The 16488-nt window shown below is 39.6% G+C and overlaps 1 protein-coding gene across 2 annotated transcripts; it reads right to left on the reverse strand.

Moving 5' to 3' along the window:
- Positions 1 to 33: 33 nt before the first annotated feature.
- LOC132889396 (eukaryotic translation initiation factor 5-like) lies at positions 34 to 7620 on the reverse strand. Of its 2 annotated transcripts, XM_060925842.1 has the most exons (12): positions 7533 to 7620; positions 7163 to 7335; positions 4332 to 4611; positions 4144 to 4225; positions 3791 to 3963; positions 3548 to 3659; positions 3173 to 3294; positions 2780 to 2941; positions 2422 to 2583; positions 1513 to 1677; positions 1272 to 1400; positions 34 to 449 (listed from the first exon to the last, which is right to left on the reverse strand). In XM_060925842.1, exons 3-12 carry the CDS (start codon positions 4401 to 4403, stop codon positions 357 to 359), a joined length of 1272 nt encoding a protein of 423 aa, XP_060781825.1. In that variant the 5' UTR covers positions 4404 to 4611; positions 7163 to 7335; positions 7533 to 7620; the 3' UTR covers positions 34 to 356. The 2 variants fall into 2 exon arrangements, with proteins under 2 accessions (XP_060781825.1, XP_060781824.1); XM_060925841.1 differs by lacking the exon at positions 7533 to 7620 and having other exon boundaries at positions 7163 to 7359.
- Positions 7621 to 16488: the final 8868 nt, after the last annotated feature.

Raw genomic sequence — 16488 nt, forward strand, 5'->3', positions numbered from 1 at the left:
AATCTATTCCACACTAAGAAAATTAAGTTCAAGTCACATGAAAGCATCCTTTATTTAATGATTAAAGAAATGAAAACAAATCACAACCAACTGTGCAGCTTAGATAAATCCATCAATCAATCAATGTCGGAATATATTTTTCAGTAGAGACAGAGCATGAACATAGTTTAGCAGGAAGACACTGAAAGCGCCATGTTGAAACCATGCCTCAGTAGCAGATATAATAAACTAGTGAAAAGGGTAATACATTGAAAATAAGAGAGGGGACTGAAGAGGAGGCTACTGGGATTCAATTCATTTCATCACTAAAGAAAGCTGGACATTTCTACATTGGCTGCCAAAGACGTCTCGTTTCTTTAAATGGCATCAATGTCAAGGTCATCGTCCTCAGTTTTCTCTGGCTGAACAGTCTCCACTTTCAGCTTTTGGGCAGAGGAAGAATATACAACCTGGAGGGCAGGAAAGAGAGTTACGAGTCATTAAGAATCAAGACCAAGGTTACTGACCCCCCTTTGGAAGAAATTTGAGTTTACAGGAAGTCACACAGAAAAGGTTGGAGAAAAAGGACAGTGTGGCACCTGGGCTCATGTTTAACATACACCAGTCAGTGTGGATGGAAACACTTAAGCAAAATGGAAGGGTACATTTTGCCTAGCTTGGGTTTGCTTTTAATTAAAAAATGTTTTTAGCCTGCATGGGCGACTAATGACAGATTTATGGCTGTGTTTACTGTTGGACGTTTAACTACTCCATGTAGTGTTGTGCTGGTGGGGCTTCATTCATCAGCCTGAATGCAAGCAATAGCTCAACATAACCCTGGACATGTGGAAGAGGAGGGGGAAAAATGCCCTAAAGTCACCAAAATTAATAAACGGTTCTGTTCCATATTCATACATAATTTAGCACAGCACCTATATGCCATTTCCTATAGCAACACTTGCTAGCGCCAGTCTGTTTCAGTGTTAGAATAAAATCATGCTTATGAATTATGATAAAGTGTGTCTGTGAAGTGCAATGTAACTTATGCTATAGTTATGAATACTAGGTTTAACTGATTGGAATTTCAGGATACAACTAGGGTTATGCTATACGTTTTTGTTTCAAGGAAACTGTAGAAAACTTATGACGATTTAAATCTATTCACAACCCTTATACTGACAAGCATCAAGAACTTAAGTAAACACACCCCAAAGCTTCAGAGTACAGCATTATGTTAGTTCTTCAAGACCCATGCATCAAATAAAAAGTGATTAGTGGTTGTATTGACTTACCTCAACATTCTCATCTTCCTCTTCACTTCCCTCACTCTCTTCTTCTGCCTCCTTCAGCCATTTGACAAAAGGAGCAGCCTTAACATGGATCTCCTTTGCCAGCTCTTTAGAGACATATTTCTTGGACACCTTAAGGAAAAACCACGTGTTGTAACGCAAATATGGCAGCTCTGGACAGGCAACTTCTCACCAAGCAAAACAACTTCTGTATGACACTTTAAAAAAAAAAAAAAACCCACACCTTTTCAGCCCATGTGAGGATGACGTCCTCCTCCAACAGGTCAGCATCATAAAGGTCCTTTAGAATGATTGGAACTCTGGGCAGCAACTGAGTTTGGTGCAGCTTCACCACACACTCAAAACCACCCAGCAGATATTTCTGAGCCTTCTTATCATTATGGCAGAACTGTAGGGATGGAACAATTGAGAATGATTCAATATCGGGGGAGGACAACAAAAACAAAAAAAACCAAACCCTTACACAATTCTATATACACTGAACCAAGTCATAACTCTGAATTTCCGATCTCCAACTAGGTAAAATACAAAGAAAATGCTCCCTCAACTCAGAACTCCCACTCATCAAGCCAGTAAGTGATGTCAACTCAACATAGCTGCTCACAGCAAACAAACAAACTTGTTGCTAATATGAACATAAAATGTTATTCCCCACTTTGTAGCTTGACTGCTTGGAGGTTGAAAATGACAATTCTGAACTCCAACTTCCCACTTACTGTACGAGCTAAGTCAGTTTCACATCAAGTCCTCAAGTTAGTAAACCATTAAACTGAACCAAAACTTAACTAAATTCACAAGTAAATTCTTCCTTAAACTGTGCCAAGAATACTTACTTGCACCAGAGATTAGTGCCATTTATGGGCATTAGCTTACTAAAAAAAAAAAAAAAACCTGGTGCAAACAGACTTGAGACTGAAAGCGATGTTTGATACGAGCTGCCTATACCCTGCATCAACTTCTGAAAACCTCCATTTGATGCCCTTACATGAGCCGGTTATTATAGTCTAAAATCCTTTAGAAAATTTAATAAGGAATAAACAGCATGAAGTGAATTATTAGCTAAAAAACTAAGACATTTGTTGCTTGTCTTAAAATATTTTGAACCATGTTACCAGAAGATGGAGTGACTTACGCGTAGAAAGTGGCGTTTATATTTTTTGATCTGGTCTCTGATGTTTTCATTAAAGAGCAGTTCACTCAGGATAAGTGGCCCCATGGCCCTCACATCCAGACGCTCTGCCTCAGCCAGAATCTCTTTGTCTGCAGAGTCTATTGCACCATTTTCTTTCTTTTGCTAGGAAAAAAAAAAAAATGATAGAAGTCATTACTAGCCTTTATAAAATACTAAAATTTTCTTATTACAAGACTCAAAAACCAATGCATCACCAACACATTAAGACATGTTTGGGCAAAGAGGACAATGATACGAAATTGTCAGTTCTGCAGCTCAGGCAGCTTTCTCGAACCTATTTGCACCCATATCCACTTACTTTGACAAAGTTATAAAACATGTTGACTCTTTCCTCCAGGGTTTTCTCCAGGTCATCCGAGATTGTCAGGTTCTTAGCATGGTCACTGATCTCCTCCATCCGACGACGCTGGGCCTCCTCAGTGGTCTCCTCTGCCCAGTCCTCATCATCTTCATTACCATCCTAAAAACACAGCACGTTTTGGCAGAAGAGTCCTTTCCATGTCAAAGCAGTTTTTTTTTTTAAAGACAACACAATACTTAAAATGTTACTTAACCAGAAGTTCAGGTAAAACTATTTTTTAGAAACTGTCCTAATTTAACCTCTAACTGATCCATTATCACTACTTGATGCAAAATGTATTCTAATGACCATAAAGGGATTAAAAAAATAAAAATAAAAAAATCCCCTCACCACAGCTTCTGGGGCATCAATATCATTATGGTTCCCAGCATCACCACTGCCAGAGCCATTTTCCTTGTCCTTCTTTCGGTTTTTCTTCTCCTTCTCTTTCTTCACAGACCCACTATCACTCTCTACATTTATGGCAATTATAAAACAGAGGTGATGCATTATACCAAAACAAATGCATACCAAACCATGAAAAAAAAAAACCCCACCACCCCACACTTCAGGACCTACATAAGAGGTTTTATTTTTTTAAATCCATCGAACAAGCAAATAATTCTGGAACTTGCTGCAACATCAAATTATGATGAAATTATTTAGTCCAAATAATTAGTTGTTTTCATGCCAACAGTGGTATAGGTTAAAATAAATAAATTTTACCTGGTGGATTTTTAAGGATGAATGTGCACAGTTTGTGGCGGGTGTCTAGCATACCCCGGTACCCACAAGCCTTACAAGAATTTCCAATCGTTTGTTTCTTTGGATTAACATGCTGAAAGACACAAATTCAAATTTTAACTGAAGGAGACATGACACCCTAATTCTACACAATTATTTACTTGTTATTTATTATATTATTTAATCAACCACTGCAGTGCAAGTCAAAGTAAGACTTCTACTTACTAAGTCAGTCTCAGGATTATCACACTCGGGGCACAGCACAAACTTGCGTATGAATCCATCCAGCATGTCCTGTAGTTTGTTGGCCTCATGGGAGCCGTTCACTATGTAGCGGTCATTCTTTGTATCAAACTGGGTCTGCGCTCCAAGCTCACAGCCAAAAAACTTGGTTGGATCTTATGGGGAAGGGGAGAGAGAGAGAGAGCGCTTGTCAGAAATAAACTGGCAGGCCCTCACACTCATCACTGTATGACAACTTGGAGAGAGCAGGTCACCGTATAATACCTAATGAATTAAGGTCTCCATTACACATTTCATAAGTTGACTACATAAAACGAGAGACGGCACAAACTCACATGTTGGAGGCCGATTCAATGCCTTTGCAACATCAACCATGTTGACAATGACTGTCTTGATTCCATTCCCTTTGCCCTCCACCTAGTCAAAGAAATGAACAACTCATTATGAACAAAGATGGGCAAAAACCACTGTCCAAGTCACAGACATACAGTTATATTCAAAAGGCCTAATAGGGAATAAGTACCTTGGCAATCAGACGGGGCATCTTGTAGCGGTAGAACTGGTCCGACACATTGCGGTTGACGTTAACAGACATTTTGAGTGTCCTGTGGCACTATCAGCAAGACAAAAAGATCTTGGATGTGGATTTTTGGGTATCTTCTGTCTGGAGAAGACGGGATGACATAAACGACTGTAAGCGTGCTCGGTCTCTGACATGAAAAAGATTTTGCCACAGAGGCTGCAAGTTCCTTGCTCGTGGTCTAGGTTTACACCGCTCGCGTTCCAACAGCTGCGCAACAGCTCTGGAAAAAATAAAAATAAAAAATTCTCATTAGCCAAGTGTACACATACTCCTAAAATAATTACTAATGTTCTATTAACAAGTGTGAGCTAGTACAAGAGGATTCTTGTACAAACTTTGAAGATGTATCAAATTATCCTTAGGTTTGGTTAGTGTTTCTCTTATTCATAGTACCTTTGAGTGGAGTTAGTATGCCAATTTTTTTCCATGTGTAGTTCAATTAAAGTCTGATGCTGAGGGGAAATGACTGAATGATGTAAGGAAGATGATCATAGGTGGTACCTGAAATATCCAGCTATTAGCTGTTCTTCTAATGCTACTAATGGAAATTACATGCGGCATTTCCATAAAACTGAACTACATGGGTTTTACTGAGCGGTCATATTAGGACCCACAAGGGAGCATCTCCCTTGTTTATACAATGAAAGCAAAGCCTTTCATAATCATGTCACATTCGCTAGATTCATCTGCATAATATAGAGCATGCCCAACTTCTTGATGTGCAGGAACTGCTCAAATGGATGCGCCGCCTTCCCAAGATGCTTTGCAGAACCATCAATAATGCCTTGCCGCTATTCAAAGAAAAACTGTATCCATCCATGGTGGCGAACATGCTGAAACAATGGACATCTGGCATAACAGGCTATATCACACAGTGGGGAGGGAGGGGAGGAGAAGGAAAAAAAAAAGTGTGCATGCTCACTGTGCGCACGCACATACAAGTCAAAACTACTAGGCTACATTATATAGTGAATGTGGAAGACCCCACCCACCCCCAGCACGGACTGCTCCCACTTCTACCCTCAGGCCGGAGGTACAGAAGTGTGAAATGCAAGACTGTCAGACTAAAGAACTCCTTTCCCACTGCCATCAGATTCCTGAACAGCTGACAGGAGTCTATAACCATGGACTACCTCCCTGTAAACTGTCCTTGACTGTTTACATCGTTTGTGCATTACTGCCCTTTTTGCTGCCACATCCAATCATTGACTTATTTTTGTATTACACCACATTTTACCTTTATTTTGTACTTTTTTTATTTCACACTATATTGCCTTTACTTTGTATTATTTCTGCTGCCTATTTATTTATCTGTAATTGGCATTCATGGTGGACAGCAAACGAAGAATTTCATTGTGCAAGAGGACATGTCCTTATTGTGCATATGACAAACACTTTGAACCTTTGCAGTATGTATGTAAACACGTAATCGCCTAGATGATTAATATTGCAGGATGAGATTCTTATCATGGATGATACAACATGGCACAACCCTAGCTCTACAAATAACACCCCTGTATGCCGTTCTCCATTTAGCAACGTGTGTACCGTTCAAGAGTCACGTTGACTTTGAGCAGCCAAGATAATATTTGAAACCTTGAATACATCTATATTTTGGGGAACAGTCGAGACACACAAACCCGCTTCTTGTGCCTGGAGTTCTTCCAACAGTCAGGTGGGAGTGCAAATAAAGACATGGAGGTACTGCGACAAAGTGAATTCACCTATTTTATAATGTTTTTGTAAAATGTAGTTGATGTAAAATAACATTTGTTTTATTCCCAGGTAAATATGACCCCAACATTAGGAGGCATATAGCAGATGCATTAAAAAAAAAAAAAATCCCATTTTCACATGCAGTTCCACTTGATGTAAAGTGGAGTGTCCAACTAAACTTGATTCCAATTCTGATTCTTTGGAGCAGGGAACTCAATCAAATTTCAGCGCTCCAATATGCATCTTTAAACAATTCTATAAAAATGTACTCACTTCTATATGCATATTGGTGCAATCTCCTAGCTCTACTGGGGCCAAGCTGTGGCCTAATGGTTCGAGAAGCAGCTTTGGGATCAAAAGGTCATCGGTTCGATTCCCTGAGCAAGGCACCCAACCCCCAACTGCTGTTCTGGGTTGATTAGATAAAACTTTATTGATCCCTTTGGGAGGGCTCCCTCAGGAAAATTTAAATTCCAGCAGCAGCATTACAGAATAAACAGAAAACTTCTAGATAAATTAAGTATTAACATATACAAATATAAAAAATAAAACAAAAATAAAGCGTCTGCTAAATGCCATTAATGTAATGTAACTATTTGTGCTTCCACAGTTCAGTCACTGAGCTTCTCCTGATGGCCGCTTAGCCATCTTTGCAAACACTGATTTTAAAAAAAAAAAAGTCAGCGTTTATATATTTTTCCTTTTTCCCGGTCCGGAAGTCAAGCGCGAGTGCCCAGTTCCTTAAATAACCTCTGAATCAAATATAAAAACGTCAAATTGTGTGAAACAGTCGCTAAACTCGACTCGTTTTCCATCGTGGTGCAGAGTGCGTCATGGCTAAGCTATGCTAAGCTAATCGCGCTGTACGTGCGCCGCTATGGTGTACACGGAGCACGCAGGGCGCCATTTTGATCCGAGTTCCTCGCGTCATTCACACCCTTTATGCTAGCAGCTAGCTAAGATTATTAATGGTAGACTGGGTACAAATCTGGCAAACATAATAAGCCTAACCAGTATTAATAACACTGATCTCAGACCTTGTTCAAACCGCTTACCGTTTCCGTAAAATAAAGACATAAACACAACGCTAGTCGTCCAACGACACAGTGAAGGGCTTATAGTCGAGCTGGAGTTGAAGTTGTTGTGTCGTGATCCAAGAATGTAACCCGACACGACTGGAGAGAAACGGGTCAGTGTGATGCAGCAGATCCAAAAGCGATACTGAAATCTGAGAATAAGATGAAAAATGTCATCTACAAATAAAAAAAAAAAAAGCTGAGATTTATCTGAAATAACAACAGTTATGATATAATAGCTACCTAGCTTATATAACCAGCAAATTAGCGAGGGGAAATATTAATAACAGGTCTATTTGTAATAATAACACCACAAATTCACAATCCTGTTATAAACTGCTCTTCTCACCTCTCTAAAACCTTCCTGCGCCACCACGCAATGGCAGAGGATCTCGGAAATACAACTGAAACTCGATGACGACAAGCAAGCACCGCCCCCTGTTACGTATGAACTCGTCGCTCCGCCTCTGCGTCCATCGGACGAAATGGTTACCTGCAGTAGCGCATGTCATACACAGTGGCAGTTCAATGTGCTTTACAGAGGTAAAAGCAAAACAGTAAACAATAGAAAATAAAATTACATAAAATAAAGGGGGAAGAAGAGAGAAAAAAATAAGAATTAAACAATAGTAGAAATATACAATAATAAAATGAAGTAAAAGTTAAGTAAAAAAACAGCAGAATAAAATAGAATAAAAGTTAAGTAAAGTTTAAAACATGCAGAGACTGTAAAAGTTAAGTAAAGTTTAAAACATGTAAAGATGATGATATTTATCAATATCATACAGTACAATAAACCATACATGGGCGTCGCCACCATTCACGTGTCCCCTTCACATTTCATAATTCTTCGTTTGGACACCCCCCACACACACATTGAACACACAGACCACTGAAAATCCACTCCGGGTTTTCCGGTCGTTAGTTACCGACAACAACTCACCGCACGCAGTTTTCTGGGAAATCAGTGTATGGGGAAGGAATAGTAGAAAGGAAAGCAATGGATGTTATTCCAGGTGGATTGTGAAGGAAAGGGGGATAAAAGTTATGAAGTGGTAGAAATTGTGGTGGCACCAATGTAAGAATGAGTTATATCTATAAATCTATTTGTTATACTGATCTGTAAATATTACTGTACCATTGCATGTAGGTTGATAAAACTGCACTTGTTCATTGTGTGAAGTTCTCTTTTATGTGTCATTGCTTGACACTGTGATTTTGTGTTATGAAGACTGCATGATGCCATGTCATTTTGTTATGAGTATCACTAAATCTGAAAAAAGTCAAATGCACCCACTAAAGTCACTCTTGGTGGTGAACAAAATTGCACCTGTTCATTGTGTGAAGTTGTTTTTTATGTCACCGTTGCTTGACACAGTGTGATTTTGTGTTATGAAGTTTGCATGATGCCATGTCATGCCTGTTCATTGTGTGAAATTATCTCATCTCATTATCTCTAGCCGCTTTATCCTTCTACAGGGTCGCAGGCAAGCTGGAGCCTATCCCAGCTGACTACGGGCGAAAGGCGGGGTACACCCTGGACAAGTCGCCACAGGTCATCACAGGGCTGACACATAGACACAGACAACCATTCACACTCACATTCACACCTACGGTCAATTTAGAGTCACCAGTTAACTTAACCTGCATGTCTTTGGACTGTGGGGGAAACCGGAGCACCCGGAGGAAACCCACGCGGACACGGGGAGAACATGCAAACTCCACACAGAAAGGCCCTCGCCGGACCCGGGGTTCGAACCCAGACCTTCTTGCTGTGAGGTGACAGCGCTAACCACTACACCACCGTGCCGCCCTTGTGTGAAATTATGAATATTCTTATTTTTAAACATACAGTTGAGTGTCACTATTGCTTGGCACAGTGGCATGTTGTGTTACATCTAAAACTAAATAAAAAAGGAAACACAAAATAAAAAGTAAAATGCACCCATAAAGTCATTGCTGGTGATAAATTGTGTCACATTCATCTCATTATCTTATGCAGAGCAGTGGGTTTAAAAACAGGCTGATGAATCTATGGACTAGTTGTATGAGGACTTATTGTTGAGTCTCTAAAATAGTCATTGAATTAAGTGACTTTTATAGGTAAAATTAGGTGTTTAACAACCTGTTAGAATGCAGGAAATGGCATCTAATTAATTAAAACATTTCTGGGGGAGGACCCCCGCCAGTATGTCCCCCCCATTAAAAATACTTCTGACAACCCTGAAACCATATTCTCATATTCCCTGTTTACAATCATAATAAAACACTGCAGACTCCTGTGTGGATGTATGAAAACTGGACTAATAATATTTTATGTTTATCGATGAAAATATTATTTATTTTCCGTTATATATGAAGTTTATTGCAAGGTGGCATGTTTGTGACTGCATGAGTTGGATAACATTGCCTTCACATGAGTCATCTTGTTGGGAGTAACGCGTTACAAAAGTAACGAATTACTGTAATGCATTGCTTTTTGCGGTAATGAAAGGCATTACAGAAAAAAATTTGGTAATATTTTACTCAGTACAAATGTCAGTAACGCGCGTTACAATGCATTTTTAACCTGGAATGAAGTGGTGGTGGGTTTTCCTTCATATAAATTCGCCAAAATCACCGTGAGATCAGCAGAGGTGAAACGTCCGCGCATAATGTTTCACTTCCTTTTCCTTTCGGCTAGTCCAGGGGTTTTCAAAGTGGGAGAGTCAGCGCCCCCCCCTCAGAGAGCAAATAAACAACAGCGCCCCCCCCCCCCCCCTACAATTTTTGTTGTTGCTATACTTTATGTTCCATTCGTATTTAAAAAAATAGTTGTTGTACACATTTTTTTTCTTTTACACATTTTAAACATCTGAGCTTTTTAAAAACATCTTTTTTTTAACACATTTTAAACATCTGTGCTTTTTTAAAACCTCCTTTTTTACACATTTTAAACATCTGCTTTTTAAAAACCTCTTTTTTACACATTTTAAACATCTGTGCTTTTTAAAACATCTTTTTTTTTACACATTTTAAACATCTGTGCTTTTTAAAAATATCTTTTTTTTACACATTTTAAACATCTGTGTTTTTTAAAACCTTTTTTACACATTTTAAACATCTGTGCTTTTTAAAACCTTTTTTACACATTTTAAACATCTGTGCTTTTTTAAAACCTTTTTTTACACATTTTAAACATCTGTGCTTTTTAAAAACATTTTTTTTACACATTTTAAACATCTGTGCTTTTTAAAAAACATCTTGTTTTACACATTTTAAACATCTCATAGCATCGTTAGCTAGCACCTCTTGGCAGACAACACACTGTGGCAGTGGAGCATCTTCAGATCCAGTCCATGAAAATCCAAACTTTAAATAATCGTGGTCATACTTCCTTCTTTTTTTGCTTGGCCCAGACTCTGTCTCCTCACTCACTAGGTACTAAAAATCGATCCATTTTGTCTCTGGCAAAGGCTGGCGCCCCCTAGGGGAAGCGCGCCCCACACTTTGAAAAGCCCTGGGCTAGTCAGACAGAAGAGAGAGATGAGTGAACCTGCAGCTGATCTAACATCGGATAGCACATTCTCCAGATGGGTATACGCCCATTACTTTAAGTTTCACTGTAAACAATAGAACTTCATTTTTTTCTGCCCACACGTTGATATGAGTAAACAGAACTAAGATGACAAGAAAACACTATTAACTCGCAATAAGAAGTTGTCATATCAAGTTCTGAATGTATTCATCTGGAGACTTCTATAACTAAGTGAGCGCAACTTGTCTGGGAAAAACGGGGCACGCAACGGGGTTTCCCCGAGCCAGGAGGGGCTGATAACGTCCGAAGCGGCTCGAGGGGCACTACAGACACAACTCCACGCACGCTTTTGGAAGTGGATCAAATTCAGAAGCTCATCCCTCGCGTCATCATCAGGAACGAAGGTTAACCTTTTACCACTCAAAAATGATCGATAAACTAATCAGCATTGCACATTGCACCTGTTTTATGTGAAGTACAAAACTTATCTAGCCTATATCCTTGTACAGTCCGTTTTGAAATGACGTCACATCCATAAAGGAATTTCGTCACATCCATAACGCTGACTTTTCCTTCCGAAACTCTGTATGAAATACAAAATATTTTAAACAAAGATTTTTTTTTAATATTCACCTTGGACCCCTCTATCAAATGGATATCTCCATTTCGACATTAGGTTTACGATTTCACAGAGTTTGATAAAAATGTACAGTCACCCAAGAAAAGTGATACTTTTTCTGTCACATCCATAACGCATCTTTTATTGGCATTTTCTGGCATGCCCTAGATGTACTATGGGAACTGTTCTTGTTCTATCACTTCTCCAGTATGGTACAGCCTTAAAATATGCAACACCTGTTTAAATACTGGGAGACAATAAAACATGGACTGGGTCATTTGTTGCCATTTTGAGTTCGTCACGTCCATAACGCTGGAATTGCTCATGACCGGCTAGTTTTAAACCAGCCTCAGTTTATGAATGTTAAAAGCCTACTTTTTGTTGATGAGGCTTATTGATATATTGACTATTGATGTGTAGGCGGGCATCTATGTTCAGTTGTAATTACACTTTATTCATGTTGATTCAAACAACTGTTATATTGCCTGCTGCAAAAGGGTCTGTTGAAGGCTCTAGGTAGCTAATTGAAAACGTGGGTTGCACTTGTCGTTAGCGTGGAAGGTCTCCCTCCCTCCCTCCCTCCCTCCCTCGACGTTAGCTTGATTAACGTTGGCCTCAGTCTAAATTATTCATTCATTCATTCATTCATTATCTCTAGCCGCTTTATCCTTCTACAGGGTCGCAGGCAAGCTGGAGCCTATCCCAGCTGACTACGGGCGAAAGGCGGGGTACACCCTGGACAAGTCGCCAGGTCATCACGGGCTGACACATAGACACAGACAACCATTCACACTCACATTCACACCTACGCTCAATTTAGAGTCACCAGTTAACCTAACCTGCATGTCTTTGGACTGTGGGGGAAACCGGAGCACCCGGAGGAAACCCACGCGGACACGGGGAGAACATGCAAACTCCGCACAGAAAGGCCCTCGCCGGCCCCGGGGCTCGAACCCGGACCTTCTTGCTGTGAGGCGACAGCGCTAACCACTACACCACCGTGCCGCCCAGTCTAAATTAGAAAAGCATAAACGAACGTGACTCGTATTATGTCTAGGTTCTACTGTTAGAGCAGGAAAAGGTGGCACATAAATGCTTGTTTGTTCTATCACAATGGAGACCGACTACTTGTTTATTTCACCGACGTTAGTCAGGACCTCAATGTCTGGGCATTTTAGGCAAACGTGGTGCCATTGAAAGCTTGTGCGTCCCGTGGTTCGCAATTTAGTGAGTGTGCTTGCACAATAATAGTGTTACTTTAATTATAATAATTACAACAATTTCAGTTCGGTCACCATACCAATATAACAGAAGTACAAGCTTACGATCCATTTCCTACTTCACATAAGCCTCATCAACAAAAAGCAGGCTATTTTAACATTCATGAAATGAGGCTAGGTGCAATGTGTGATGTTTAAGATGGCAGTGTTTTCTGCTAATGCTTTCCGACCGCCAAACACTTAAAACGCCAAAACTGTACTGTAAATTATAAAAGTATTATATTTGAAACCGTCCTATGGCCTCCTCCACATCCCCTGGTGTACTGCCATGTCTCCTGGCATCTCCTCCACGCTCTGGACACTGTGCTGGGGGACACAGCAAACCTTCTTGCCACAGCACACATTAATGTGTCATCTTGGATGAGGAGCACTACCTAAGCAAATTCAGTGGGTGAAGGAGATTGTCACGTGGTACCTACAAGGGTGTGAAACTGTCAAAATGCACATGTGACCAAAAAAATCAGCCAGAAAGGATGAAAAAAGAGAAATGGTCTATGTGGGGTGTATTTTGGTTATTACCTCTACTTTCTACCCATTGCTTGTTAAATTTGCACAAAATGGATTCATAATGAGCGTTGCTTCGTTACTAACTGGACTGGCTGGTATCACAGAAGTATGATTGACTTGGAGTTGCATTGCATGGTTTTGGTGTTCCCTTTATTTATTGGAGCAGTGAATTTCATTCACACATTCAGTAATGTCTTCTGTCTTTGCACACTCTCAGGACACAGATGAAGAGGAGGATTACACCAAAGGTGTAAAAATTGCCATACTGAAAGTCTTCGAGGATGATGTAGCATCTGTTACGTCCCTACCTACGGTCATCAACATTGGCGTGATTTTGGAAGAGAGTGTCATTGTTCAGGGCATAAAGGACCTTCCTTCAGCAGTCGCATACTTGTTTGGCCTGCTGTATTGCATCAACATGGAATACCCCAAAAACCTGAGATACACTTTTGAGGTTTTACAGAAAGTTTTCCTTGACATGGGAGCACACTGCTGCTCTGCATGAGCTCAATCACTCCGAGGTAAAATGCAGAAATGTCTGCGCTAATGTGGCAAGTCCATTTCTCTCTCTCTCTCTCTCTCTCTCTCTCTCTCTCTCGGAGCTGCAAGTCAGGTGAGGGCAAGAGGCAGAAAAGTTTGTTGAATAGTTAATTGATTGTTTTACACGGATTTTTACTTGTTAATTGTTTAAGGGCTTAAGGTTTATTTACTAAATACTACAGGTCACACCACTGTGTATACAGTAACTGCTTATGTTTACAAGTCCTGTATGTTTACAAGTCCTGTATGTGCTAAAATGTGTGTTTTGAGACTATTTTGATCAAATCAAAAACCTGAGATACACTTTTGAGGTTCTACAGAAAGTCTCTCTCTCTCTCTCTCTCTCTCTCTCTCTCTCTCTGTGATGGGTGTTTTTAAGCGTATTTTTTTAAGCGTATTCAGTGAAATGTGTTGAAACTGTTTTGATCAAATTTAGTAAGAAGAGTCATTTGGAAGAATGTCCCAGTTGCCTTTCCACTTTACCTGGTTTGAAACCCCCAGTGCATGTTTTTTGCATACTGTTAGTATGTGTTTAAAATAAAGGAAATGGTTGTGCACATGAATTGTCTATTTGACTTTTCCCCCCTACTTTTTAATCTAAGTTGTGACAATCATTTAACATAACTTTAGTTTTTAAGTCACAAAAATAGCTAGTAAAAATTTTTCAAGTAAGAAGATATTTTGATTTAATTGATTAAACAAGTTTTGTCCTCTTGTTGGGCATACTTGGAAAAACAAGTAAAAAGATATTTTAATTTAATTGATTGAACAAGTTCTGTCGTCTTGTTGGGCATACTTGGAAAAACCCTGAAATACACTTCTTGATTTCTTAGTTGAGTTTACTCCAAAAAACCCTTGATATGGGTTGCCTTGCTTTTTCAAGTAAACTGAGCAAATATTTTTTTTACAGTTTGTGAAAAATAAGGATGTGAAGAACATCGTAGTCAAATGCACTTTGTGTGCTGAACCTAAAGAACGGTCCACTTCCCGAAATAGCACCAGTAATTTAACTAAACATTTCCAGAGGTGCCATAGTAACATGAAGTTGGCAAGGAAGCAAGCGGAGGATGAGAGTGGCGATAAAATCACAAAGCAGCCAAAATTAACGTTCTGCCACTCTGAGATGCTCCTTCAGCCTCAAGAGGTTAGGAGACTTGTGGTGGAGTATGTTGTTGAAGATACACTATATTGCCAAAAGTATTTGCTCACCCATCCAAATGATCGGAATCAGGTGTTCCAATCACTTCCATGGCCACAGGTGTATAAAATCAAGCACCTAGGCATGCAGACTGTTTTTACAGTTTGGAGCTGGCCCCTTCCTCTTCCAACATGACTGTGCACCAGTGCACAAAGCAAGGTCCATGAAGACATGGATGACAGAGTCTGGTGTGGATGAACTTGACTGGCCTGCACAGAGTCCTGACCTCAACCCAATAGAACACCTTTGGGATGAATTAGAGCGGAGACTGAGAGCCAGGCCTTCTCGTCCAACATCAGCGTGTGACCTCACAATGCGCTTCTGGAAGAATGGTCAAAAATTCCCATAAACACACTCCTAAACCTCGTGGACAGCCTTCCCAGAAGAGTTGAAGCTGTTCTAGCTGCAAAGGGTGCACCGACGTCATATTGAACCCTATGGATTAGGAATGGGATGTCACTTAAGCTCATATGTGAGTCAAGGCAGGTGAGCAAATACTTTTGGCAATATAGTGTATGCTGACTTACATTTTTGTCCTGTATAATTGTTTTTTTTTTTTTTTTCTGGTCGGAAGTCAGAGTAAAGTGATTGAGCTGCCTTTCCTTCGAGGGCTAATAGGCCTAAGCACTTCAATATCATTAAAAGCACTTTGATTTTGTTATTTCTAATTCCGTTTTTCGAAATGTGACTGGGTAGCCTCATATAGCTAATAGTCATTGTCTAGCCGTGATTTAAAAGGCTTGTGGGGGTTTTTCAGGCCAGTTTTATTGTAGGCTACAATTTGCTATAATATGTTCATTTTTGTTAAATTTCTGAAATGATGATGGAGTCATATCCCTTAGGGCTAATCTTTTTTTTTTATGAAGCATAAACTATGCTTAATGCTGTAAACTTGAAAACAATAAAGGCATAGAAATGCTAATTATGTATCCTGTCATATCTTTAGACATTACAATACCTTTCAATTAATGTTAATATGAATAGGCCTAAAGTTACAGTATTTCTATCACAATTTGCCAGACTTTGACCTTTTGTCTGTTCTTGCGACAAAATTTGCCAGACTTTGACCTTCTTGTCTGTTCTGTTATTGTGCCATGAGCCATCACTGTGGCTATTATATTCTACTGTTTTTAACCATAAGCCTAGCTCAGTCAGATACCACATCACCTTCCACTGGATGTGTGATGAGCTAATTGAGCATCTTGAGCTACATTTAGATTGCCAAATCCATACTTCCAGTTATTTTGGTGAGAGTAACTTAAAAGTAATGCAATTGTAGTGTAATGCCTTACATTTTAAATACAGTAATATTGTAATGTAACGAATTACTTTAAAATGACAGTAACAAGTAATAAAAAACACAAAACAGTTTTGAAGTAACTTGCCCAACACTGGCCATCAATATGCTACTATAGAATAAATATAAGTATTTGGGGGTACCTCGTACTGTATGTCTCAAAATACTCTGTAAAACAAACTTTAAAAATCAAACAAAGCCAAAGGGAAAACCATGGAATTTGAATATGAAAGAGATTTGAGGTAATGGGGAAGTACTGCTGTGGATGAAGCTGGTTGGTTCATGTCTGGGGAATACCAGCCATGGGTGTGTATTTAAGCTGGCTGCTCAGAGCTTGTAGAGAAGAA

Source organism: Neoarius graeffei, chromosome 7 (genome assembly GCF_027579695.1).
Source record: "Neoarius graeffei isolate fNeoGra1 chromosome 7, fNeoGra1.pri, whole genome shotgun sequence".
In the NCBI taxonomy this organism is placed as follows: domain Eukaryota; kingdom Metazoa; phylum Chordata; class Actinopteri; order Siluriformes; family Ariidae; genus Neoarius; species Neoarius graeffei.

Bases quoted from the DNA above. Each gene is read 5' to 3' on its own strand.
- LOC132889396 (XM_060925842.1), bottom strand. From the start codon at position 4,403: ATGTCTGTTAACGTCAACCGCAATGTGTCGGACCAGTTCTACCGCTAC. The intron at 3,295-3,547 runs GTAAAATTTATT...CCATAAATGTAG, and splicing joins CATCCTTAAAAATCCACCAG to AGAGTGATAGTGGGTCTGTG. The intron at 2,584-2,779 runs GTAAGTGGATAT...TTTTTTTCCTAG, and splicing joins TGTTTTATAACTTTGTCAAA to CAAAAGAAAGAAAATGGTGC.